Source organism: Carcharhinus amblyrhynchos, chromosome 12, assembly GCF_965287045.1.
Source record: "Carcharhinus amblyrhynchos chromosome 12, sCarAmb.v2.hapA, whole genome shotgun sequence".
NCBI lineage: Eukaryota > Metazoa > Chordata > Chondrichthyes > Carcharhiniformes > Carcharhinidae > Carcharhinus > Carcharhinus amblyrhynchos.
The window spans coordinates 67,968,375-67,986,608 of NC_137335.1; the positions used below are offsets into that span (position 1 = coordinate 67,968,375).

Here is an 18,234-nt window from a genome sequence, read left to right on the forward strand (position 1 = left end):
ACCTTCCACCCAGAGTGGACCAATATTTACCAGCCTTAAACCAACAAGTCACATCAGGATGCCCATTCTGCACCCTGTCCTGTCCTTTCCTTCTCCCCTATGTACTCTATGAGCGGTATGTTGTGTCTGTACAAGAAACAATACTTTTCACTCTATTGTCACGTGTATTGTCACAATGCACGTGACAATAATAAATCAAATTGAACCAGAATTTGCTGTGCGGCAGCTAGGTGATTTCACATAAGTGAGGCAAGCACTTCAGAATCCTGGGTGCTGGTGACGTGTGGTCAGCTAACTGGTGCACTCTCATGGGCTCCATGCTGAAGAGTATCAAACTGCCTTTGATGAATGTAGCAGCCTGCAGTGAAGGTTATTAAAACCAGGACCAAAGCTATTTGTGCACAATGCTGGTGTGTGGGATTAGGTGGGCAGGTCAGGAACTTTCATGCATCAGTGCAGACTCAATGGGCAAAAGGGTCTCTTCTGCACTGCAGTATTCTGTGATTCTGTAACAATCCATTAGCTTAAACCCACTGGCTATCAAAATCGGAAACAATCCCTGCAGTGCATGGATTTTTTCAATGTAATTTGGGTGTCCAAACAAGGTTTCTGATATGACTTGTTTGTTAGAGTCTGAGCAGGTTTGATCATTACATCCTGGGTGTGGACAGGGCTAACTGAGATTGGGTAGGCTGGTTGGGCCATTCAGTTCCTAATGTAAATAAATTGAGGGACTTGAGCCAAAAAGAAGTGCAGGAACCTCATATCAATGCCGGAATGCGATTTCCTCTGTTTCAGGTAGTCTTTAGGTTTAAACAACTTAACAATGGCAAAAACACCCAAATACAGGTGCAGTCCTCTGCCCCACTAAACTGGCTATTTGCAAACTGTGCGGAGTTTGCACATTCCCCCAGTGTTTGCATAGGTTTCCTCTGGGTGCTCTGATTTCCTCTAAAACAAAGTCATATCAGAAAGCTTGTTTGGACACCCAAGTTACAATGAAAAAATCTGTGCACTGCTGGGATTGTTCCTGAATTTGATAGCCAGTGGGTTTAAGCTAATGGATTGTTACAGAATCACAGAATACTACAGTGCAGAAGACTCTGCACCGATGCATGAAAGGCCTTGACCTGCCCACCTAATCCCACTCTTTCCACAGCCTAAAAGTTGTGCTTGTTAGGTGCATTGGCCATCATAAATTGACCATTAGTGTCAGGAGGAATTAGGACCATAAATATGTGGCGTTATGGATATGGGACCTGAGTGGGATTGTTTACGGTGCAGACTTGATGGGCCAAATGGCCTCCTTCTGCACTGTAGATTGTATGATTCTATTGTTCCAACTATTTTGTGCCCTTAAAACGAGGTGAAACAATATTGGACTTCTTCCCCAATTTCTGGATGAATCATGATTACAAAGGAACAATTTCATTCACTACGTTGAGTAAAACTGAGGCCCAAGTACAATCAAAATACAAAAACTAGCGGCAGGATTTTCCAGCTGCGCTCACCACAAGAGTGGAAAAACCCACCCAAGGTCAATGAACCTTTGCATGGTCTGTGCCCCATGGCTACGATTCCCTTGGTGGGCAGGACAGGAAAGTTCCGCCCTAGAAATCTGAAAAATAAAATGTAACAGCAACACCGAATGGAATTGTGGCTCTGTTGAGTTCAAATGACATTTTCTTTCGCCATCTTCCACTGGCATTGATTTGCGTTGAGCTACAATACTATGATTACAGCCGTTCTCTGGTACCTTCTTCTCAGTGGCCTATTCCCAGTTAGCAAGATCATTAGACATAGAAGGCTTCACTTGTACCCATAACTCTACACATCTACGGCTGTTACTTGATAACAGTCAGTAATTCAAGCTCAGGCTGATGTTTTGAACCCAAGGACACCACTATGAATTGGAGAGTCCCAATCCACGTCAAAGATGAGATTGGCTAATTTAACAAAGATTGTTTATGGGATTTTCATGGTGTACACTGCTTTTAACCAATGCATTATTAAGGAGAGCTCAAAGTTCGCTAAATAGATTGTAATTTTGGCAGGACCTTTAAGAATTGAGGCAAATACAGCAAGATGACTGGCTGATTGAGTTTGTACTTCCAGGTATGATAGCTGTTGCAGATTGAAAAGTGACATTTGTTGATTAAATAGCATGTCTATCCCAGAGATGAATGTCAGAAACTGCTATCTTCTGTACTGTTGCTCAGAATGACCCATAAATATGGGAAAACTAAAATGGCATGGCATTGATTCCCCTGTCCATCATAACCACACAATTCATCACAGCACTCTCATGAATAACCTCAGCTGGTATCAGATCAATCAGTTTTTTGCTTGCGTCTGGATACTCTTACCGTATTATTTTTCTTACCGATCATTCGTACCCCACTGGAAGGTACCCCCATTTAATTGAGGGTCCGTTCCTGGGACAAGTACAAATACACAAGCACATTTGGCCATCTCCCCCACACTCAAACTCCAACAGAACTTTGGGCTCCCACTAGAAATCGCTTTTGCTTATTGTTACCCCAAATGTATTTTACAGTCTACATGGTACGAAGTCTCACAACACCAGGTTAAAGTTCAACAGGTTTATTTGGATTCACAAGCTTACGGAGCACGGCTCCTTCATCAAGTGAGTGGAGGTTAGTTCACAAACACAGTATATATAGGCAAAGACACAATTGCAAGATAGTTACAGATTGGGATGTGAAGAATGGTTGGAATGCGAGTCTACAGCAGATGCCACAACCTTGAAGTCAAGATAGAGTCCATGTTCTCAGCTTGTGCTCAGGGTGCAGCGGACCAGCTGTGAGACATTAGACACAGACAAGACAATGGAAGTATGCCACCTACAGGCACACCAAGAACAGGAAACTTCAGAAACTCGTCATCATCACCAGCAGCAACTGATCTTCCCCCAATACCAGTGTAGAAAAAGCTCACATTCCAACCATTCTTCACATTCCAGCCTGTAATTATCTTGCAACTGTGTCTTGTTTGTGAACTAACCCCCGCTCCGAAAGCTCGTGATTCCGAATAAGCCTGTTGGATGTTAAACTGGTGTTGTGAGATTCCTTACTGTGCCCACCCCAGTCCAACGCCGGCATCTCCACTTCAAGTCTACATGGTGAAACTGAAATTTTTAGAAAACCCATGTACAATAAACAAAACAATGAGCCCATTTCATTATAAAATGATTAGGAGTGGAATTTTCCTACTCTGCCCGCCCGGGAATTGTAGTGGTCGGGATACGGTCCATGCAGAGGTCCATTAAACTCGGGTGGGCTTTGGGGCGAGCATGGCCAGAAAATCCCGCCCTAGACGTGGTAGGCCGGATTGTCAAATGCAGGCAATGTGGAGAGCTGGTGCGAGAGTGATTCGTAAATCGCAGTCCCGGAGGTCGCTTCAAGATGCGGACTCCTTCCGAACAGTTTGACATTGGCAAAGTACCAGTGGGAGGGGAGAGTTCGGGAATCTGCTTGTTGCCAATTAGTATCCAGTTAAAACTCATTTAGATGTTCAGGCAATGAGTTTTTCAAACTCAATTTGGCAAGCGTGAACAATTAGTGCACGTTAATACATAGCTCTTGAGTTTGACACAGGGCCAAAGAAAATTTCCCCCTCTGACAATAGAAGCTATCAGGCCCTGAGGTGATCTGTGCAGGAGTGAGCATTACTTTACTTTGCCACGGTTGCCCTCATTCCCAATTATGTAAGCACTACGGCTTTTCGATGACCTGACTGTTCTCTTCAGCAAGGAAGCGGCAAGCACCAACGTGGCTGCTGCCTGCATTGCCACTGGCAACAGCAAGACAGCTGCCTCCTCCTAGAAGTGCCAAGTGTTCCCTGCCAAATGAGGGTATTTGCATTACACGCGCGGTGTTGGGATTTGGAATTAATCTCCTGCTTTGAAAATCCCCTATTTGAAATTGTAAATACTTTGCATCATAAGAACATAAGAAATAGGAGCAGGAGTAGGCCATCTAGCCCTTCGAGCCTGCCCTGCCATTCAATAAGATCATGGCTGATCTGTTGTGGCTCAGTTCCACATTCCCGCCCTCTCCCCATAACCCTTAATCCCCTCGCTTATCAAAAACCCATAACAGATATAAGTTGATGGCTCCCCTCACACATAATTCACATTACTGATGTGTTTCACAAAGTATAAGAAGTATGGTCATGGATCCAGGTAGGTTGCCTGTTCATGCCTAGACCAGAATGAAAAGTTGGAAGTATTCACTCTCCATTATCTCCAAGTGTCCTTGCTGACCCAAGCTTGGGCAGTCTCAACCCAACTCCTAAATGATAAGGGCCCCATCAAATTGCTTTATATAGTTAAATGTAACATTCAGACAGCTACCAGTGTCAGTAAATTTGGCAAAAGGAAAGCAGCAGAGGGTTATGACTGTTGGATACCCAGGGGGCCGGGTGGTGGTGCTGGGGGCTAAGACAGAATGCTCAGAGAGTTAATCTGTTACTCAGATCTGCTAGATTTGACCTGAGGGGTCTCAGCCCTACCGAGTGCCTGAAATTCAGGGAAAAAAAACCATTCCGTTTCTAACTTTAACATTTTTCAACTGAATGAACAATAAATTCACAAGAATAAAAGCGTTCATTGAACTGCAAGAATATGAACTGTCACCTTGTCCATTAATCCAATGACAGATCCTGGCTACAAGGTATATTTTTGCCAATAATATCATCTATCTTTCACTCACCTTGTTATCAGACTTTGACGTGAAGTTCAAATTTGTGCTGGGAAAAGAATGAAAGAAATGGCTTACCCGGTTCTTGCCTCGCTTTCCGATGACAGGATGAGTGCCTTGCTTTCGTTCCTGTGAAGTAGTTTGACGGCATATTCCCCTGACCTTGAATCCTGCAGGTAAATGGCCACCTCCAAGGCGCAGCGCTCACTGATGCTCTTCAACCACGGGCTCAGTAAGGTAAAGGACGTATATCCTGATGCATTCAGAAAGAGAAAATGACCTAGCAAATAAAGGAACAAACACGCAGAGGTCAAGATGCAGAGTAGTACTAGTCCCTAGACATAGTTACGCCATTGCCTGAGCGCACTATTGAATTTAAAATAACTTATACATGTGTGCTGACTACCCCAATGTCTCAACAAACAAGTACACAATGATAGGGCGGCATGATGGCACAGTGGTTAGCACTGCTGTGTCACAGCATCAGAGGTCTAGGTTTGATTCCTGGCTTGGGTCACTGAGTGAAGTCTGCATGTTCTCCCCGTGTCCGGTTTCATCTCATGGTCTGAAAGACGTGCCGATTAAACGCATTAGCCATGCTAAATTCTCCCTCAATGTACCCGAACAGGTGCTGGAATGTGGCGCCTGGGTAACTTCATTACAGTGTTAATGTAAGCCTACTTGTGACACTAATAAATAATTTCTTTTAAAAAATGGACTGATACTGAGGTTTTGGGTTCAATCTTCATGGTGGCTTTGAGTTACATAACCTAAGTTAGAGTATTGTAATTGTTCTCTGCAGCTCTGGATGAAGAAGGTGAAAAGTATATCAGGACACTCTCTTCTGACTACAAGCCAATGATTTATGTAAGGCAGTGGTGCAGTGGTATTGTCACTGGGCTAACAATCTGAGACCCAGGGTAATGCTCTGGAGATCCGGGTTAGAATTTCACCATGGCAGATGGTGAAATTTGAATTCAACAAAAATCTGGAATTAAGAGTCTAGTGATGATGAGGAAACCATTATCGATTGTTGCAAAAACCCACCTGGTTCACTTAACATCCTTAAGAGAAGGAAATCTGCCGCCCATACCTGGTCTGGCCTATGTGTTACTCCAGATCCACAGCAACATGGTTGACTCTTAAATGCCCTCAGGAATGGGCACTAAATGCTGACCCAGCCAGCAATGCCCACATCCCATGAACAAATAAGAAAAAGGTCCTTCTGCAAGTCGCAGCTACATCAGTGTCACGTAAAAAGTGGTTTGAATTTGGACTACTGTAAAGTAGCATGCAAAGGTTGACACCACTGAGGAATGCAGGTGACCTCTGAGAGGTCAGGTACGTAAAAATAAAATCATGGGGTCAAGGGTCAGAGGACAACTCTTTGGAGTGGTCACTGGGGATATAGGGAATGGCTTCCCTGCCCATCTATGGCCCCCTCTTCGTTCCACCAAACCATTACCCCTCGGCTGTCACTTGGAAGCTACAAATACTTTGCTAATTGGACCTTTTAACTGGTGGCAGCCTCTCCGCATCTGGTCCCACCACCGATAAAATGCCCCAACAGTGGGCCTGCCAGGGAAAACATCTGTCCCAGCTCCCTACAAATTTTCTGGCCCCGTGCCCCCACCCCACCATCCGGGGGCCAGAGAAGTCCTGGCCAATTAGTCTTTCAGAGATCAAGATGAACAAATGCTGATAAAAATCTATCCATGAAATGAATAAGTTACCATCCCAGTAATTTTCAAAGAAAATTTCTACTCAATTTAAATCCAACCCACAGATTTTCAAAGGTTCATCATGCTCTTTTTAAGATGATTAGAATTTAGCACCAGTCAGTCCTATCAATACAGTTGTATGGTGATCAAGGACAGTAGCACTGATCGCCCCATTTATTCTAATTAAGACTAATTGAAAATAAGATAATTCCATTAATATATCAAAGCTACAATCTCATTTTTTTTTAACAAGCATCTCTCCCAGGGCTGAAAGCCAGTAAATGAGAAAAAGCATTCTAAAGATGCTTGAGGGATAGAACAAACAGTTTCAATGTAATTAACTCAATGTTTCTTCAATATCAGGTTCCCAGTTTTGTTTCGAACATTTTGAGTTGCACTCCACAGTCACCTAGGTGGGTGTTTTCAATTTATTGAGAACAGCCTTTGATTGATATTATCTGAGAGACCATTTATTTTGCTTCTTTCAATGATTTAATACAATATACCCTATCATGAAGTCTACTCAATCTACTAAAACTCCTACACTTATTTAATTGATTGAACATATACAATCATGTGTATGAAAGTTTGGTTACAATTGCTCTATGAGTACAGTGAACTAAACAAAAACACTGGTTAGCACTGCTGCCTCACAGCGCCAGAGACCTGGGTTTGATTCTCGGCTTGGGTCACTGTCTGTGCAGAGTCTGCACGTTCCCCCATGTCTGCATGAGTCTCCTTTGGGTGCTCCGGTTTCCTCCCGCAGTTCGAGAGATGTGCTGGTTAGGTGGACTGGCCATGCTAAATTCTCCTTCAGTGTACCTGAACAGGCGCCAGTGTGTCAACTAGGGGTTTTTCCACAGTAATTTCATTGCAGTGTTAATGTAAGCATACTTGTGACATTAATAAATAGACTTTAAAAAAGTCCATTTGCTTTGGAGGGACAGGAAAACCTGCTAGTTGGCAAGACTGGAAAACCTGCTGGTCAGAGGAACTGGAAAATCCTGCTGGTCAGAGGGACTGGAAAATCCTGCTGGTTAGAGTGAGTGGAAAATCCTGACCCCTGCCCCCTAAATTAAATATCATTGCGAAATATCCATCAGTTTCCTCAGCTCTACTCTTCCATTCTGGGCTGCTGTCTTCCTCCTGCAACGTCTCATGTGCCCAGGAATATTTGGGTCTTTCAATCTACTTCTATCCCTATCCCCAGTCTTGTCCTGCGTTGCCTGGCTATCTCAGAAGAAAAAAAATGGTAAAACTTGGAAATGACAAGAAACAGTCGAAACTGTAGTTCTATTTAAAGGTATGCAACAAGTTCAGAATTGTACCAGACATTTTTGAAGTTTTGCAGGTTTTTCCTTTTGGGATATAATTCTCTTTTGAAGAAGGTAACTTCAGTTGCTTTGGCTGAAAGCCATGACTGTTTGGCACCACATCAAGGTGAGAGGGAGAAAGTTTAAAGGAGATATGTGGGGAAGTTTTTCACACAGAGGGTAGTGGGTGCCTGGAACGCACTGCCAGTGGATCTGGTGGAAGTAGGCATGTTAGTAATGTTCAAAGTGTACCTTGATAGACACATGAACAGCAGGTGAACAGAGGGATAGAAACCATGTACGGGCAGTAAGTAGTGATTCCTAATAAGGATTAGGAATTGGTGCAGGCTTTGTGGGCTGAAGGCCCTGTTCCTGTGCTATTTTGTTCTTTGTTCACTTGCTAGTCACTCTGTTACACTACAGGATGCTACTGGCCAGAATACATTGAGGAACCACATATTCCATCGAGAATGAAGCTTTTCATTGGATTGTTAAAAAAAGTGACTAGATGCTTTGTTTCCTCAGCCCTCCAGGCACAGTGCTTTTTGGCTGGAAGAGATATTGCAATCCCATGACTGAGACCATGTCCCAGGGCCACATTTCTGGTAAGTACCTGGGGTCCTGTTGGGGGGGTGGGGGAAAGTAGGGGTTGCCCTGGGGTTGTTGGGAAGGCCAATAATCTTGGTGTCAGGGCTGGGTCTGGCTGGAGAGGCAGGAAGCACCAACCCACCCGAGTTCGAAGGTGAAAACTTTTCCTGTTTCCCATCCTTAGTCATCGGATGCATGCCAACCAGAAACTGAGGCTGGATGGGAGAAGGCTCTTAATGAGGGCAAGGGCAATCTTTCCATTGGAGGCCCTGTCCACCCTATTGTAAAGTTGTGCCTAGGAGGGGTATTGGTTCCAGGAGGAAATCCTGATTATACTATTTTATGCCCGTAACCACCTCAGAACGTGAGGGCGCTGAGACGGGGGAGGGGATGGTGTTGAACTCTGGCCACATATTGTAGAATAAGTTTCCCTATTTTTGCAAGATAAAAATTAAGTTTGTTCATTGTACAAAATGTAACATCGGATTCCTACAGTGCAAAAGAGACCATTCGATGGCCCTGTGCTGTTTTCCTAAATGCTCCCGATCCTCAGAATTGCTGTTGTTCTCTGCAACAGTATAAGCACATTTTCAAAAACCTAATAGTATCCTTAACTGCCTGAGTAAAGTCACGGATGGGTCTTTCTTACTGAGATTTTGTTTTTCAATTAAATGTATTCTTGTTGAACATTTTGAATTTTTAAAAAATATTTGTCATCGTTACTTCACTGTCATACCTTTCGGTCTACTCACACAATCAATCTTACCCAATTCTCCCTTCGTACCTATATATGTTGAAGCATAAGATTCTTGTTCGTGATTAGAAAATGTCACTTTCAAACTCAACATCGAGTCCAATTGCGTTATGATCATTATTTCCCAGTGGATCTTTTACTACGACATGACTAATTATCTCTGTCTCGATACATAGTACTTGATCCAAGAGAGTTTTATCCCTAGTGGGAATGCAAGTAACTGTCACAGAAACATTCTACGGAATCACCTTCTGGATATCCCTTGTTAATGTGATTATTCCAATCCAAATGAAGTTTAAAGTCCACCTTAATTCTTTCCTTTTGTTACAAGCTCTGATAAGTTTTTGTTTAATGTTCTGTCCAACGGTTTAACTGTTAGGGTGTCTATAAATCGCTTTCACCAGTATTTCTCACTCTCACTATTCCTAATTCCTACCTATCTGCATCTATTTCGTGATCTTCCAAGACCAGGTCCTTTCTCACTTATGTCATTATCTCATCCTTTATGTTCAGGGCTATCCCACCATACTTTGTCATTCTCTCTACTTTCCTGAAATATTTTGTACCCCGAACATTTACTTCCCAGTCTTGCTTACCTCGCAACATGACTTTGTAATGGTGATTAAATCTAAATTATTTACTCCATTCCTGTCAATGGTCAATCTATCTTATTGCAGATACTTCATGCATTCAGATAAAGAACTTTCAATATCGTTTCTTACATCTATTTGCAGTAATTCTGATGCACAAATTATGTTAAACCGTCTGTCCCTTCCTGTACCACTCTGCTTGCATTTATACACACTGTTCCGTCACCTCAATTTGGATTTCTACACATCCCTTCACCCACATCCTTCCCCCAAACTCCTGCTGTTAGTTTAAATCCCTATTCACAGTCCTAGTTATAAGAATGGCCAGGACATCAGTTCTAGGACACAGCCAGGGTCTAAGTGGAGCCCATTCCATAGAATAGGTGCCTCTTCCTTCAGTGCTGGCACCAGCTCCCCTTTCTTCCCATACCACCCTTTGGGCTGAATTTTCCCATCTTGCCCACCATGGGAATTGTAGTGGGCGGAACAAGGACCATGCAAAAGTGCGTCGACCTCAGGCGGGATTTTCCAGTTTGTTGGGGGGAGCACGGCTGCAAAATCCCACCCTTTGAGTCACATATTTAATTCTCTTATCCGCTTGATCTTATGCCAATTGGTGTACGGTTTAGGTAATGACTCAGTTGTGAAATTTGATGATCAGCCATGATCAGAACGGATGGCGAAGCAGCCTCGAGGGCAGGATGGCTTGTTCCACCTACTAGTTTCCATGTATGTTTTTATGCATGTTCTGTGTGTTTGAGCTTGGACCCACATTCCTTAAACTGTTAACACAACATAGTTCCTGGTTCTACCTATGACACTGCTTCCTACATGGATCAAGGCAACCAGATCCTCTTCTTTCCACTCCAAGTTCCTCTCCAGCCATAAGATGTTCTTAACCCTGGCATTGGACAGGCAACACAACATTCAGAGCTCTTGGTCGTGACTGCTGAGAAGAGTTTCTACCTGTCTCTTATCGTCCCCACATTCCTTATCATTCCTCCTATATGAGTCCAAAGATATGCAGGTTAGGTTGATTGCCCAGGCTAAATTGACCCGAGCATCAGGGTGATTAACAGGGTAAATGTGTGTGGTTCCGGGAATAGGGCTTGGGTTGGATTGTGGTCGGTACAGACTCGACGGGCTGAATGGCCTCTTTCTGGACTGTAGGAATTCTACGATTCTGTGAATGACATTCTGTCAAGTAATAGTCTAATATCATGGAGAACGTGTCTCAACCCTGATGCTGTCCCACGTTAGATCGGAGGCTGTATATTAGGTTAAATTTAAATACAATATTCCCACGGAAGATTCAAAGAAATATTAATGAAAATAAAACTGATTGGCAGGACTTGGCTTGTCAATGCAAAAACAGTTGGTATGCCAAGATGGGGTGGCTCCATGTTCAGAAAAACTAGTTCCAAGATGGAAATATTCACCAACACCTTATATTAACTCAGCTCACTTAAGCATGCTGATCATGCGCTCTAAATATATTTCCATTCAGGCTGTAAGTCCATGCAATCACCCTCACTTTTCAATGGAAATCTTATTATTTATGTGCCATGATAGCAAGTTATGACCTTTAGCTATCCTGTTGATGTTTCAGATGTCGAGGCAGAACTCTGGCTAAACAGAAAGTTCACCCATTTAAAAAGACACAAAGACAAATGCATAAAGACCCAGTTTGTAAGGTCAGAAACCTTTTTTTTGGAATTTTAAAAAATATATACTTTATGTTTTTATCTAGTGGATGCCTTCAGACAAATTAATTAGGCAGCCACAGCTTCCGCGATACTGTTTGGATTCCAAACACCAAGATGCTAAAACCTCCCAGTTCATGACACATTCAGATATAGGGCAGAAACACGGCAGATGCTGGAAAATCTCAGCTGGTTCAACAACATCTGTGGAGAGAGAATAGAGCCAAAGTTTCAAGTTTGGATGATCCTTCGAGAGAGATACAGGGCAGGTTTTTCTGGTCTTGCCCATCCCAGGACAGAAACTCCCACCTGAGGTTAACAGGCCTGTGGCTTGTCTGTCAAGCTTCATCTATCCCACCCACGATGATTCCCACAGTGAGCAGGACTGGAAGATTTAGGCCAGAGGATTTAATCACATTTAAAGCGAAAAATGACGCTTGGTCACATGGTATGTTTTGGACAGCGAGTTAGATGTTAACCTGGAGATGATTTTGGGCCGGTGGGGCACTTTAACTCCTGGGGCTCAGTAACATTTGATTGGCGGGTTATCCAACTGCATTGGGAATATGCATCATCTGCTCATAGTTTCTAGAGGGCTATTGAAGCACCAGTTAAAGTGAAAAGGCACAAGAAAGCAGACTGCACTGACATTCTCGTTCTCATATTGTTGCCAACCAGAAAATGAGAAGGAATCAAACCCCCAGAGTTCCTGATGCCTGTTAATCAGTAATATTGAACTTCAATTTGGGCGTCTACTCACTTATCTTCCAGCATCTTGCTGACATTTAATTTTAATCCAAATTAACATATAAATAGTCCTCATAATGTCTGCATTATGCACCAACCTGTATTCAACCTGCAGCTAAGATTGCCGTGTACAGTAGGAGATGTTTACACTGGGAGACTGTAAGACAAATCCAAAGAGTTTAAAATTACATCAAAGCAAACTTTAAGACGCTGGTGTGTTCCAAAGTGGAGTTCAGTTCAAACGACAGTGAATTCAAATAAAATTCCTAATGAAAAATGTTGCGAATTGATTTTTATGTTTGCGACTCTACTTGATGTCTCTGGTGTCCAATATTTTTCATCTAATGGATTTGAATGTGCTGCCTTGTGTATGTAGGATTAAAGGTGAATCTTGTACCGAGGTATGTTTTGAAATTTTACATGTTAAATCAAACTGCGGCAGCTGTTTTAGTTATGTCATCTTTATTGTGCTCAGAGGCTGCTTAACAGTAATTGTATTTTGTATGTGGAACAAACATCGGTCATTCATTCTCTTTAACCCACTTGCTGAAAGTTTACCATTTCCAGCAACATATTTGCTTTTTGATTTATTTAATGCCCCAAGTGAAAAGAACTGCCCGGTCTCAGACTTTGAAAAGGAAACTTAACCTTACCTCAAAGGACTATCAAGTTAGCAGCTCCAGTGCAATCAATCTTAATCATTTCACTCCTGACATGTTTCAGATGCATATGACGTATCTACGGTCCCAGAATACTGGAGCCACGTGATGTACAAGCAACTCTAATCCGCTTTACCAAACCTTCACCCCTCCTTGCCTACTTACCCTGAGGGAGGGGTTGGCCAGGCTAGGACTTTATTCCTTGGAACGTAGGAGAATAAGGGGTGACCTTCTACTGAGGTGTATAAAATCGTGAGGGGCAGAGGTAGGCTGAATGCACATAGCCTTCTTCTCAGGGAAAGGGAATCAAAAACTCAAAGGCATTGGTTTAAAGTCAGAGGGGAAAGATTTATAAGGGACCTGTGGGGCAACTTCTTCACGCAGAGAATGGTGCGTACATGGAATGAGTTGCCAGAGAAAGTGGTTGAGGTAGGTAAAATGGCAACATTTAAAAAACATTTGGGTAAGTACACTGATGGGAAAGGACGAGAGAGATGTGGGCCAAACACGGGCAATTGGGGACTAACTGGGAAGACACCATGGTCTGCATGGACCAGCTGGGCCGCAGGGCCTGTTTCTGTACTGTATTGTTCTATGACTCTATGACTGATGATGTGGAGATGCTGGCGTTGGACTGGGGTAAACACAGTAAGAAGTCTCACATCATCAGATTAAAGTCCAACAGGTTTATTTGGTAGTAAATGCCACTAGCTTTCGGAACGCTGTTCCTTCGTCAGCTGAGTGGAGAGTTCTGATCACAAACAGGGCATATAAAGGTGTACACAGTTTACAGAATACTGATTAGAATGTGAGTCTTTACAGCTAATCTGCTGTTCAAGTCTTAAAGGTGCAGACAATGTGAGTGGAGATAGCATTAAGCATAGGTTAAAGACATGTGTATTGTCTCCAGATAGGACAGTGGGATTTTGCAAGTTCAGACAAGTCATGGGGGTTACAGACAGTGTGACATGAACCCAAGATCCCGGTTGAGGCTGTCCTCATGTGTGCGGAACTTGGCTATCGGTCTCTGCTCAGCGACTCTGCGCTGTTGTGTGTCGTGAAGGCTGCTTGGAGAACACTTACTCGAAAATCAGAGGCCGAATGCCTGTGACTGCTGAAGTGTTCACCAACGGGAAGGGAACAGTCTTGCCTGGTGATTGTCAAGTGGTGTTCATTCATCCGTTGTCATAGCGCCAGCATGTTCTCCCCAATGTACCATGCCTCAGGACATCCTTTCCTGCAGCGTATCAGATTGACAATGTTGGCCGAGTTGCAAGAGTATGTGCCGTGTACCTGGTGGATGGTATTCTCACGTGAGATGATGGATGCCAGTGGCATTTACTACCAAGTAAACCTGTTGGACTTTAACCTGGTGATGCGAGACTTCTTACTCTATGACTGATGCCAAGGATATGATTTGATCGGAGCTTGCTATCCTCCAGTACTTTACTCAAGATGCCATTGGTATACTGGTCGACCCAGGAGCATCGCAGAGATTTATCCCATTCATGTCCCCACTTGGACACTTTGTCAGTGGAAGTCACTGAATACGATTGAGGACCAGAAGCTGGTTAAATTTTACCTGCATTGCCCCTGAGCACTGAGGCAAAATTGCAGGGCTGCTATCACCAACCTGGTTGGGTTTAGCTAAAGGTATTTTTGTATTCCTCAGGATTTTTGATGCAGTTAATGGGAGATGTAGACATGCTGGACTCTGCCAGTGTAAAAGCACTTTGAGTCACAGAGATATACAACACAGAAACAGGCCCTTCGGCCCAACTCGTCCATGCCGACCAGGTTTCCTAAACTGAACTTGTCCCATTTGCTTGCGTTTGGTCCATATCCCTTGAAGTCTTTCCTATCCATGTACCGGTCCAAATGTCTTTTGAATGGTGTAATTGTACCCACCTCTACCACCTCCTCTGGCAGCTCATTCCATATACGCACCTTCTGTGTGGAAAGGATGTCCCTCAGGTACCTCAGGTTAAATCTTTCCCCGCGCACCATAAACCAATGCCCTTTAGTTTTATTCTCCCCTACTCTGGGGAAAAGACTGTGGCAATTCACCTTACCAATGCCTCTCATGATTTTATAAACCTTCAGTCAATCCTGAGACATTCCGATATTGACACTCAGTTCCACATGATACAACACAGTTACCAACAAAAACAAACCTTGTTCTCAAAGAGGCGTCCATCCAGTCCGCTTTTAATCACTTAGCTCATTTATACCGTATCAGCCTGCTTGGGTGTATGCAACACATCCCATTGCATTATTTTGAAACGACAAAGAGTTATCCCTAGTGTCCTAGTCAATATTTACCCATCAATCAACATCACAAACACAGAGAGATTGGTCATTATCACACTGTTGTCTGTGGGACTTTGTAAGAGGTGCAGAAGGAAGCCACTCGGTTCACCTCATGAAGCTGCAGCACTCCAAAAGCTCATGATTCCAACATGACTCTGTTGGACTTTAACCTGCTGTTGTGAGACCTCTTACTATGCTTACCCCAGTTCAATGCCGGCAGCTCCACATCATGACTGTCAACAATGACATTCTTTATTTTAGCTCAAGTACTTGATCTAAAAATGTAAACTATGGGATAAAGTTACAGTTTATTTATTAGTCACATGTAGGCTTATGTTAACACTGCAATGAAGTTGCAGTGAAAATCCCCAAGTTGCCACACTCCAGGCCAGTTTCGAGTACACTGAGGGAGAATTTAGAATGGCCAGTGTACCTAATCAGCACACTTTTTGGACTATGGGAGAAACAGGAGCACCCGGATAAAACCCAGGCAGCAACGGGAGAACATGTAGACTCCACACAGACAGTGACCCAAGCCGGGAATTGAACCTGGGTCCCCGGCGCTGTGAGACAGCAGTGCTAACCAATGTGCCACCATGCTGATAAAAACACCATAAGGTTCATCAAGCCAACTCTAGCACATCATGGAATCTGACCCACTGGGAGGCAAGAGGCCTTTGAAGCAAGTCATTTTCTCTTCTTTTTACCCTATTCCTGTATGAAAACTGATGGTTTGAAGCTGCTGTCAACTGAACCATGACCAAGTAGCAACTGATACTGCGTAAGGCATACCAAAGTTAGTTGCCTGTTTCATGACTTTGAATTGGGGTTCTTTGCATTGAGCTGCCACATCTCATTTTATTGCAGTTTAGCTGGGGAAAGTCTCAGCTGAACAAAGACCATATTCTGCCTATGCAAAATGAATTTTGTTGTGGACTGATATATGGCTGATCTTTTCTATTGGTCTATCTTTTATTCCCTGTCCAATATCTGCAACACAACAGCATGAACGAGAACTGACACATTCCTTTTTTTCCTTCCAAATTGACAAAAAGAAATTGCATCAGCGTTTAAAAGCTGAATTTCCTTCTTTAGGACGTTGAATGGTCTGACAAATCAGTAGCTCCATATGGCACAATTTCCCTACAGAACGGTCATTTGCGCGCTTCTCCTCATCCACTGACACTCCGTTTCCGCATATTTGTAGATCAAGGCTTTTTTTCCTTTTGTAACTATGTTCAAAACAAAAGCTCCAGGCTGCAGTTTCAGATTTCATTATCCAACACTTAGTGCTCGCTGATGGTTTAGTGGCTTTGCATACCGCTCAGTATGACACAGAGACAGTCAGTTTAGGGAGAATTGGAGTTCAATCCATGGTCCGTGCTGACAGCTGAACTTAGAGTGCTCCAGTTTTGCCCTCACCATTGCTAAGCTTCTTCTTACAGCTTTCTGGAGACTGGTGGTTAAGCTTTATTCACTTCTAGCTCCATCACCAGGGAAAATGATTTACCAAAACTGAATGTTGAAGGATGATAAGTCCCCAGGACCAGATGGCCTGCATTCTTGGGATTTATGAGACCTAGGTGTTGTGGTTTAATCTTCCAACATTTCTGAGATTCTGGAAAGGTTCCAGATGATTGGAAAATATCAAATGGAGTGCTGTTGTTTGAGAAAGAAGGGGGACAGAAAGCAGGAAACTGTAGGGTCAACCAGCCTAACATCAGTCATAGGGATAAAGGCAAAATACTGCAGATGCTGGAATCTGAACAAAAACAGGAAACTCTGGACAACCTCAGCAGGCCTGACAGTATCTGTGGAGAGAGAATGAAGCCAACATTTTGAGTCTGGGTGATGTTACTCAAAATGTTGACTCTTGTCTCTCTCCACAGATGCAATCAGACTTGCTGAGATTTTCCTACTGTTTTTATTTCGGTCATAGGGAAATTGTTAGAATCCATTATTAAAGAGATCATAGCACAATGTTCTGCCTGACTTCTATTTCAAACTCCACTTCATTCTTATTAATAACACATTGCTCAAACTCCACAGCTCCACCCCATAAGAAATCATAAACATGCATCATGATGATGCCTGGAAGTTCCCTTTTTCATGTGAATAAACCATTGCAGGACCTACTTTTATTGAACATAGCCTACTTATAGCAAATAAATAACATCTGACCGACTATCTCTTCTCTAGCTCAGTGTCACACTCTCTCTTTTTTTATTGCTGTGGGCGATGTGGGACATTTTGTTAAATTAAAGGCACAGGGTGAGATTTCCCCAGCCGCACTTGCTCCAAGACTGAAAAATCACATCCAAGTTCACCAGACTTCTGCATGGTCCTATCCCATCCAATATGATTCCTGTGGGAGGCGGGATGGGAAAATTCTGCCACAATGTTTTTGCTGTTGATATGAATATCAAAGTCAGCCTTTGGACAGAGGTAGTTTATTGATGGGTGAAGACATTGGATGCCTATTAATGCAGGGGGATAGGCATTGTTCAGCGGACACTGTTTACAATTAGCTGCTACCCAGGAGCTTGGGATATATTTGTGTTGAAGCCTTCCAATTTCTTCACCGTCCAATGTGCCATCAGCAGTGTCTCCTTCATCCTACCTGTCCAATTGTGCTTCGACTTGCTGTGTTTATTGGAGAGCAAAGGTACGCGCTAAGAAGCAAAGCACAATGATATGGGACTCTCTCTCTGGGTTGTATTACTTGGTGTTCGAAGACTTCAATGTAATGGCCAGTGAGGGCTCCAGCTGATCCATGGTCCTAACTCTACCGCATGTTGAGTTGCTGAGCATGGGTTCCTGAGCAGAGTGCTGGGTCAAGTGGGCAGGGGATAACCTGCTATTCTGCAGCAACCTCTGGCTTCTCGTGTTGGGGCAGAGTTTGTGGAACACTGCAGCAATATAAAAAGGTGATGCAATTACCAGGAAGGCAGGCAGAGGAATTGCCTATGATCTCACAATAATAACGGCACATAATTGGCACAGAAGCCCTTGAGATATTTGAAAGTAGAAGGTGGCACATCAGGGCGTCACAGGTACGCTTGGAGGAAGCCTTAAAAGCTGGGTAAATCCCAAAGCCGCTCTTTCTGGGTGGAACATGATGGGATTCC

General features: G+C 43.4%; 1 protein-coding gene across 1 annotated transcript in view; it reads right to left on the reverse strand.

The window, feature by feature from the left end:
• The window catches only part of LOC145350623 (ALK tyrosine kinase receptor-like), a 1,029,887-nt gene that overhangs the window by 541,523 nt on the left and 470,130 nt on the right, over positions 1-18,234 (reverse strand). The window contains exon 4 of the mRNA XM_080199829.1: positions 4,800-5,001. Coding sequence (XP_080055955.1) covers positions 4,800-5,001 — 202 coding nt within the window. The remainder of the gene's footprint in view (positions 1-4,799; positions 5,002-18,234) is intronic.